Source organism: Onychomys torridus, chromosome 1 (genome assembly GCF_903995425.1).
Source record: "Onychomys torridus chromosome 1, mOncTor1.1, whole genome shotgun sequence".
Lineage (NCBI taxonomy): Eukaryota > Metazoa > Chordata > Mammalia > Rodentia > Cricetidae > Onychomys > Onychomys torridus.
Genome location: NC_050443.1, coordinates 132,191,375 through 132,201,769, shown reverse-complemented (window position 1 = coordinate 132,201,769; position 10,395 = coordinate 132,191,375). Strand labels below are relative to the sequence as shown.

At 36.4% G+C, this 10,395-nt stretch overlaps 1 protein-coding gene and 1 pseudogene across 1 annotated transcript; both read right to left on the bottom strand.

Moving 5' to 3' along the window:
- Positions 1 to 518: 518 nt before the first annotated feature.
- LOC118577932 lies at positions 519 to 1,476 on the bottom strand (annotated as a pseudogene).
- Positions 1,477 to 8,025: 6,549 nt separating this feature from the next.
- Positions 8,026 to 8,958, bottom strand: LOC118597094 (olfactory receptor 5B12-like). The gene has a single exon (XM_036208354.1). The coding sequence runs from the start codon at positions 8,953 to 8,955 to the stop codon at positions 8,026 to 8,028; it is 930 nt and encodes a 309-aa protein (XP_036064247.1). The 5' UTR covers positions 8,956 to 8,958.
- Between the last annotated feature and the right edge of the window lie 1,437 nt (positions 8,959 to 10,395).

The following is a 10,395-nucleotide window of genomic DNA, read 5'->3' as shown; positions in this document are numbered from 1 at the left end:
ATCAGATTGTGTCTGAACATTCTGATTTCAAGAGTTAAGTTTGGATAATGAGTGGCCATGATATCAATTTTTGTATGTTGGCATGAATATAGAAAGTAAGATTGTCATGAATGAGATTTGGTGTTTGTGCAATCATTCAAGGTAATACTCAGGAGCATCAGTGCCAGAGAATGGTTAGTTTTAGTGTATGAAAGAATTGTGGAATTATTTTTGAATTCTAGGCATTGAATGTGGCACCATATATGTATAAGGTTATCCTGTAATTTCAGTGTGGAATCCTATAATACTTATAATTAGAACCCGGATCTCAAAATTGAAATGGCCTCTCATTTCAAGGAAAGACACCCAAGTTTCCTCTATACTATTCATCTCCCAGAAGCTTGAAAAGATTTCTTATGAGGTAAATATCCATTCAGAGAAATTAAACACAAAATGTAACTACAATGAAAATACTCCTGGACAGTAGAGTTTCTAATAGAAGTTTTGTGTTGCTTTGCACACAGTTTTTAATTACCTGTCTAAGACCATGAAGACTTTGCTTTTCCAAAACCCTTTTTCAAACCACCCTTGACCCCTTTATTTCTCAGGCTGCAGACAAGATGGTTAAGCATGGGTCTGACCATTGTGTAGAACACAGAAGCGATCATCTTAGCAGTGGTCACAGAGTGCACATACAGTGCTGGGCTGTATGTACATGAAGATGACAGTCTCAAAGAAGATGGAAACAGTGCTGAGGTGTGATGCATAGGTGTAGAAGGCCTTCTTCTGACCCTCATCTGAATAAATTCACAGGACTGCAACAAAACTAAGTAGGGAAGAGTTTAAGACAAACAAGAGAATAACAACAAAGAACATCTAGTGGTGCTAAATGTAAAGTGAATGATCTCTGGGTTTGGAAATATGAGAACAAGAAAGAGCCAACAAAGGGGAATTGTTGCAGAAAATGTGATTAATCCCACTGGAATGACAAAAGGACAGGTGCAAAATGCAGGCAACATATACAGGGGATTGAAGGAGTCCACAAATGTAGGTTACAGATACCATTAAGACAAATGTTGTGGTACATGCCATGGTGGTAGTATAATGCAGGGTTTTACACACTGCTGCAAGATGGTCATAGACCACTGAGGTTAAGACAAAACATTTGGTGACAGCAAAGGCTGCAAAGCAGAACATCAGGACAGTACATAAATTGAAGCATGTGATCTTACTTTCTGTGAGAAACCATTTCATTACTTTGCGAGTGACTGCTGAGACATAAACACACTATAACATGGAGAGCTTACTGAGGAAAAAGTACATGGGAGTGTGGAGTTGTAAGTCCAGTAGAATCAATGTGACCATCTCATGGTTCAAAATCAGCATGATCAAATAAATGAGAGTGAAAATGATAAATAAAGGGATCTGCAGTTCTGGGACATCAGTCAGCCCCACAAGAATACATTCACTTGCCTGTGAAATATTTTCTATTGTCATTTGAAAATAAAGACCAAGGAGAAGATGAGGAAATTAAATGTTGTGGTAGATGAGCATTACTATGCCACTTGAAACACGTAAAATTCTTTTTCATGTGTCAATGTTTTGTCTAATGTAAAGTAGCATCAAGTGAATTCAGAGAAGAAGAAGGCTGATGATGATACAAGTGGACTTTAGAATTTCTTTGCTGACAACAACTGGAAAAGACAGTGCAAGTTATGACTCTGGGGCTCATTTCAGCATGCTTGTTATACCATATTGTTTATTACTATTATCCAGCAAAGACTATTTTATACTACCTGAAATAAATTGTAGGTACTCTTGCTTAAAATGTCCACTGGAGTTTTACTCAGTGGAAGCGCAGTGTAGTCAGACATCAGTATACAACACAAGAAAAAGTTATCAGTGCATCTCATGTGTCATAAACCCTTGTCAACTAATTTTTGTCTTTTATTTCCCTTTTTCTATTGCTGTTGCCAAAGGTTGAACTAATAATTTGCTCATAGTCAGCAAATGCTATACTATTGAAATATATCCCAGCCTACATTTTTTTAAAATATCAGTAGAAAGGTAATGATTTAATCTCTTCCCTAGCAACATGCTTTTTTTTTTTTTTAATGAGAGAGTTTAACTAGAACCTTTCATTTAAACACAGGTGAGTTGAAATGTACAATCCCTTGAACATACTCTTACTGGTGCCTTGATACTTTTCAGTAACTCAAAAAATGAATAAGGAATTTTAGTTACAGTAAGATTCAGATGTTTTCACTTCTTGTCAATATCTTCATTTTTCACATAGACAACTATGTGAGTATGTGAGAATAAGGTAAGAGAGAATAGATGTCATTTTATACTCTCCATATCTTGTAACCCCTACAGGCTGTATTAGTAAGTTTATCTTCTTGTACTTGCCTATATGGGGATATGGTGATCCCCCACTCTTTTTTCTCTGGTTACATTAAGGACAAAACTTTTCTCCCTGAGAAAACTTCTACATGTACAATCTTTTTGTTGTTGTTAATTTTTTAATTATGTGTTTTAATTTTATACATCAGCTATGGGTTTCCCTGTCTTCCCCCCCCCCCCGCACCTACCCCCACCTTCCCCCCATTCCCTCCCCTCCATTCCCATGTCCTCCAGGACCAAGACTCCCCTGGGGATTCAATTCAACCTGGTGGATTCAGTCCAGGCAGGTCCAGTCCCCTCCTTCCAAGCTGAGCAAAGTGCCCTGTGTAAGCCCAAGGTTTCAAACAGCCAGCTCATGCACTAAGGACAGGTCCGGGTCCCACAGCCTGGGTACCTCCCAAACAGATCAAGCCATTCAATTGTCTCACTTATCCAGAGGGCCTGATCTAATTATCCTGAGTGAGGTAACCCAGACTCAGAAGGACAAACATGGTATGTACTTACTCATAGGAGGTTATTAGATCTAAAACAAAGATGACTAGACTACTACACAACTCCACGGAGGCTACCTAGGAAACGGGACCCGAGGAAAGACCCAGGGATCACCCAATGACAGAGAAATGGATGAGATCTACATGAACAACCTGGACGACAGTGGGAGAAATGAAGGGCAAGATTTGAGGGAAAGAAAGCTTAGGGAGCAGGATATCCTTGCTGGATCAAGAACAGAAAGGGAGAATGAGGAATAACAGGCCATGATAAATGAAGACCACATGAGAACAGGACTGTATGTACAATCTTGAATTGAGAATTTTGAGGATTACTCATTTCTCTGAACTTTGCTCCCTTCACACTCAATGTGAGAGATGGTTCATCCTTTATGTTAACCAATAGCTAAGGTTAGGTTATTATTGTTCTGTTATGGCCATAATTTAGAATGCTTTTTGAAATTTGTAGAAAATGTGCTAATATTCAAATTAAACCCATTAGAGTTATTAACGCCCATATACCATCTGATCACTTCATTGACTAACATTGAAATTACAGTTTTAGTGTAAACTAATCCTAAAGAAAATACTCAAATAGTTGACATGTCAAATGTATGTAGAAAGAGCCATGTCCTCGGTTCCAAAAAGGGAACAATAAGTTTTGCATTTGAATATCATAAAATCTTTTAAACAAATTGTAATTTGTAATTCCACATCGTTATAACAACATTCTTTCTAGAATCTGTTGGTCATGAGCATGCAATTTGGAAGCTGTTAAGCTATGCTGTAAAGAAGATAAAATAGAAGAATAAAGATGATAAGATGGCTTGAAGTATTGTCTATAGCACAGCTATTTTTCCTTTCTTGGCTTTCTTTTCACATTTCTGTTTCATCTGTAAAATAAAATTATCAGGTGTTCCATACACTTTTACAGTTCTGACTGACCATGGTGGCACAATGTTGTGATACTTAGGGTTCTAGGAATATACAAGTAGTGGCACAAATGAGTTACATGGGTCACTTCATGTCAAAAACATCAGTCCAATGTGCAGAACCAGGAAGTCATCTCCTCCCCCACATGCAGTAGAGCTATGTTGTGGGGGCAGAGTGGCTTAGCTCTATCAAATGTCAAGGCAGGGACAGCAAGCTTCCTCCTCATCTCTGGAACAGCAGTGCCACAAGGTCAGATGTCTCTGTGTGCTTATGATCCCATATTGGTTCTTCCACCTCACTTCAGTGGAGACAGCAAGGGTAGTTTGTATTTTGTCTGAGGTGGCTTATGAGACATGGGGAAATAAAACTTTATTAGGCCCTCAGTGTCACATCTCAATCAGGCAGTAAAAATAGAAAAAAAAATCCTACTAAGGTCTCTGGATATGGCAAATTTACATCTTCCTCATCCATTTTTTTCTTTGTCTAAAAGATATAAAATGATCTGAAAATATTTTTTCTTCTCTTTAAAAATTCTACTTACTTTACCAATGCAACCTTGATGCAACCACCCTTTCTTTTCTTTTTTAAAATTGTATTTTAAAATATTTATCTTTTTTCAACTTATTTCAGTCTTGCCCACACATATGTCAATGCATGATGTGTATATCTGGTTCACTCATAGGACATAAAACTGTGTTGGATTCCCTTGAACTGGAGTTACAATCAGTTGTGAGCTACCAAGTAAGTGCTGGGAACAAAACCCTGGTCTTCTATAAGGTAGTAACTGCTTATAATTCCTGGCCAGCTCACAAGATCCTCTTAAAAAATGATCAGCTCGCAATAGTTGTACCAATTTGTAGGTTACAATGTGATATTCTGATGCAACTGTTCCTTGCCTATTACCCAAATCAAAAGGGAAAATAAAGATTTTTATGCACTGCTTATAAGCAGTAAATACTATAAACTCCACTCATGAAACTTGTTATAGCTAATAAATGCAGAAGAGGTGTAAGATAAAATGATGAACACAAAGTCAATTTTATTGATTTCTATTAAGAATGTACAGTTCACATAGGAAATTAAGAAATTCATCTCAATTATAATGACAATAAAATAATAAAATACTTTGAATAAACTGAATAAGAAAGTACCTGCAAAATATACATCATGAAACATGACTGAAGTAAATTTAGAAAACAGGAAAACTAGAATACATACATGCATATATACAAATGGAAGTCAGTTACACCAGGAACCTTAATACAACAAGATGTCAAGAAAAACTTCATAGAAATGAAGAAGGGGAAAAATCTGGGGTTTTTATTTTGCATTTTATTTAAATAATCAGAAATATTACTTATTAGCTAAAATTTACAGTAGCACTTTTTTATATAACTTAAGCAAAAAAATGGAAATGGATACTGAGAGAATAATCAGTTTATACCTGGGACAAACCCCCAAATAGATTATCTAATCCCATGTGATCAGTCATATATATATATACACATACATACATATATATATATATATATATATATATATATATATATATATATATGGCTCAGAGGTACATGCATAAAAGAGGAGGAAGTCGTGAATTTGAGAGGAAATTGAGAGCAAGGAAAAAGTTAACTAGGAAAAAGAGGGGGTAGAAATATAGAGACAGCAGTCATTTATGAAATTCTCAAAGAAACAAAAATAAAATTTACTCATATTTCATAAAAAGAACAAGAAATTTGAAAAAGGTTATGTGTCGCACACAGGTAGGCTACCTTATCCTCCCTCCCACTCTCTTCCACCTCAGTTCCCCTAATTTGACAGCTGTTTGTCAGAGAAAACACACTTCCTTCAGCCTTTTCCCTATGGATAAGTGAGACAGTTGAATAGCTTAAACTGTTTGGGAGGACCTGGACCTGTCCTTAGTGCATGAGCTGGCTGTTTGGAACCTTGCGCTTACACAGGGACACTTTGCTCCGCCTGGATGAGGGGACTGGACCTGCCTGTACTGAATCCACCACATTGAATTGATTCCCCAGGGGAGTCTTGGCCCTGGAGGAGATGGGAATGGAGGGGAGGGGAAGCCATGGGGGAAAGTTGGGGCGGAGGTGGGAGGGGGGAAGACAGGGGAACCCATGGCTGATGTGTAAAATTAAAACACAAATATAATAAATAAAAAAGGAGAAAAAACAAAATAAAATTCCACTGAAACTCACCAGATCCCAGTCCTACTTGCTTCCAGGGAAACTTTAAGCAACATATGTGCTTCTGCCCTCTCTCTCTCTCTCTTCCTGTTTTCATTCCAGCTGCTCAAGCCACATCCAACCTCCAAGATTTAGAGAAATCTTACATCCTGTGTACAGTCTGATGAGTCTTCTTGACTCTCGATCACTTGCACTATATCCAAATTCCAGGCCAACCCCTGTCTTCACATCTGTATGCAGATACAAGTTGAAGATTCCCTGGAACCTTATTTGCCCATGCCATCCCAAGCCTTCTTGCTTTATCCAGGCAATATAGTCTGAGGCATCCTAGAATCTCTCAGATCAGACGCACAACCAACAAAAGAAGTCCACATGCTAAAACTCATCATAAAAACACAAACAATTTGTAAGACCAAAACCATCTACATCCCCTAAAATTTCCTGGTCCTGTAGACTTATATTCTATGAAAAATTACCTGGATGAACACCAGGACAAATAAATTTAAAGAAAAATCATAAAACGTGAAATGGTTCAAAGCATTTAAATAAGACATCAACAAGCAGCTTAATGAACTTAACAAGAATACCAATAAATACCTCATTGATCTTCAAGAAAACCCTAACATGCTTGAGTAAGATAACAAAGACAACCTGGTAGTTTGAGATCTGATTTCATTAAACAGATAGAACTATTGAAGAGAAGTAAAGCTGAAATGAAGATGGAGTAAAAAAAAAAAAACCTCAATGGAAACCTCAGAATTGAGTATACAGTCATCATGAAGTTTTTGGCAATTCATAGCTGCTGGGAGAGAGAGACAGTTCTCTCTAAAAATGTAGTAACAGATAAGTTTACCACACCCCAGTGGAAGCCATATATTCAAGATTATATGGAATACATAAATTTGGTCTTGAAGTAGAAAAAAAAACAAAGGACACATAATTGGATGGGTAGAGAAGAAGAAACGTTGAAAAAGCAGTGGTGAATATTATCTCAATATATCGTAAGAAACACTCAAGAAACTAATAAAATTTTAAAGAATATTTGAGAATGTAACTGTGGTATCTGTCTACCTATTGATCATCTATCTATCTATCTATCTATCTATCTATCTATCTATCTATGATCTATCTATCTATCTATGATCTATCTATCTATCTGTCTGTCTGTCTGTCTGTCATCATCATCATCATCATCATCATCATCATCATCTGTCTTGTCTATCTACTTATTTATCTATGGTTTTCCTGAGATATGAACAAATGTTTATTTAACCCAGACAGAGCCCTAGTGAAAGACTGAAGAAGCAATTCCAAGTATAGCTTGCTGAACCTATGAGTTTAGTGGCGACTGTGATTACACAAGTGTGTGTGAGGAGTTGTCTAAACTAACATGGGTGTTGCTAAAACAGATTCCCTTTTAAAAAGCTCACCCAACACTGTTAACCACTCAGAAAGAAATCTGAATTCCTAGAGCTCAATAAACTATTTACAAGAAGCTTGGATTGTGAGTCTCTTCTTGTTAGCATTTTTTAACTGTTAGAGTTCTAAAGACCTGACTTTGTGAGTATTGTATCTTTATAAGATCTAGAACTGTGCAAGTTTCATTGTCATCCTATGTCTTTTAAGGTTTGTTTTTTTTTTTTTTTTGAGACATATGAGCTTTTAATTTTTACTTATATCTTAAATCTTACAGCCTCTCTCCTCTTCGAAGGACCAGTGTTTCAATTCAGAATAAATAGTTATAGAAAGCAATTCACACATACAGTGTGGTGTTATGTGGAGTACTGTAATATATAGGATTAGAATCTTTGATTTTTAAAGTTGAAGTGCCTTATTTCAGTAATAAAATATCCAAAATTATCTGTGCCTAGTCAGAATAAAAAAAGAATGAATAGAAAAAAACTTCATCTATGAAATATCTATTAAGATAAATTAAAGTAAAAAATAATTATAACAAGTATTTATAAACATCCACTTTGAAGTTTTATATCGTTTTCAAGCACTTATACTTAATTGCCTAATTATAGTGAAGACAGTGCTTTTACAGCAACCTTCTTGAATGCATTCTTTACCTCTTTGTTCCTCAGGCTGTAGACGAGAGGGTTTAGCATGGGAATGACCATGGTGTAGAACACAGAGGCTACCTTGTCAGTGTCCATGGAGTGACTAGTACTGGGTTGTAAGTACATGAAGATTATTGTACCATAGAAGATGGAAACAGTGGTGAGGTGGGATGCACATGTGGAAATGGCCTTCTTCCGGCCCTCAGCAGAACGCATCCTCAGTATTGCAACAAAAATAAGTAGATAGGAGCTTAAGATAACCAACATAGTTAAAGTAACATTGAACCCTGCCAACATGAACAGTATAATTTCATTATTATATATATCAGAACAAGAAATAGCCAGCAATGGGGGAATATCACAGAAAAAGTCGTTAATCACATTGGAATGACAGAAGGAGAGGTGGAAAGTGAAGACAACATGGATGGAAGATTGTAAGAGTCCACTGATGTAAGAACCAGCAACAAGCAGGGCACATTTTGTAGTTGTCATGGTGGTAGAGTAATGCAAGGGTTTACATACTGCAACATAACGGTCAATAGCCATTGATGCAAGCAGGAAACTTTCAATAATTGCAAAGGCTATGAAGAAGAACATTTGGGCAGCACATTCATTGTACATGATCTTGTGTTCTGTGAGAAATCCTTCTATTACCTTGGGAGTGACAGCTGAGGCATAAACACAGTCTACCAGTGAGAGGTTACTGAGAAAAATGTACATGGGTGTGTGAAGTCGGGAGTCCAGGAGAATCAACATAATCATCCCAAGGTTCCCAAGCAGTGTGGTCAAATAAATGAGAGTGAAGATGATAAATAAAGGGACTTGCAAATCTGGGGCATCTGTTAACCCCAAAAGAATAAATTGAGTCATCTCTGAAGTATTCTGCATCTGTATTATATGGGAATTATGATAGGCTCCTAGAATGAAAGAATGAAATGAAAAATTATTCTACATAGACCTTACCATGAAATTTTACATATGATCAAGTTCTCTAACTAAAATGTGAGCACCATCTAGCATAAAGGAGCCTACACTGGATTAAGTCACTTATCTCGTATTAGTACAAATAGAGACTGTCACTTCTTCACTATTAATAGAGTTTTTTTTTAATTAGGTTAAACCTAGGGGTTCTTACAGTTTCCTGGTATATGATAATATTTATATTAGTAACCCTCAAATGACTGCTTTGCTATTTGCAACATCTTACAAACATACTTGTCTGAAATACACTAAAAGTTACTTGACAGCAAGAGCAATGTAGGAACAGACAATTAACTTTGCTATATTTTAGTAGCAAAACTTATCTAATGTATTTCCCATCTCTGAAACTTTCACCACGTTTAACTCATTAGCTGTAGCTATGCACTGATTTTAGGTGCTACTCCATGGATGCTCTGTTTAATCTCTAGTTTGTCAAGGTCTCCACTTGGATTCTTCTCTTTGAACCATGGACCAGATGATAACGGCTTGCTGTATGAGGCATATTCTTTTTGAGGTTTAGATATACAGAAACACATAGAAATCTAAGAGTGTAGTTTTTGAAAAAGTAAAAGCAATTTTAATTACTCTCTTTACATATAATATAATGGGCTCTATTTCTCACAGAGGCTAATATTTTCTACTGCTATCACACAAATCTGTTTTATTTGTGTTTGAGGAACAATAGATTACAAAGTAATGAAGAGTTGCATTTTTTTTCTCTACAGAATCTATGTCCTCAAAAACCATGGTGGATCAAGTAACACCTGACTATGCAGCTGTATCTTAACCTGAAAGTTACTTTCAACTTTGGAATCTTGGGGATACCGATTCCTCTACAGTAATAATCACTTATATTCAAGGCAACAGACAACATAAGTAATGTTATTCTATTAGATGGCCGTGGTGAAATTCATCCCTCTTCACAAGCTATATCTGTACTTACTTTAGAAGGAATGTAAAAGTTCTTGCAAGTTATGAAATAATTCTAACATTTTTAAGGCGTATAAATCATACCCAGTACCTTCCATGCTCTTTCTCATCTTTTCCTGGTTTCTTCAGAATGTTCAGCTCACAGTACTAATGTCTAACATTTGATGCTCCCAAGAAAAGGGACCTAGCAATTGACATGTCAAATGGATTTGAAAGTCCTACAGCTTTCTCAAATTAAAAATTAGCTATAATATGTGGACTTCTATTCCCATAGAACTTTATAAATATCAGAAAATTAGAACATGGTCTTCCTCTGAAGGGAAACTATCACCCCAGGACCTAAAAGTCCTTAGAGTAGAAGGAAGTCTGGCTACCCTACAGCAGCATAGTAGTGACAAGAGCAGTGGTCCAAAAGTG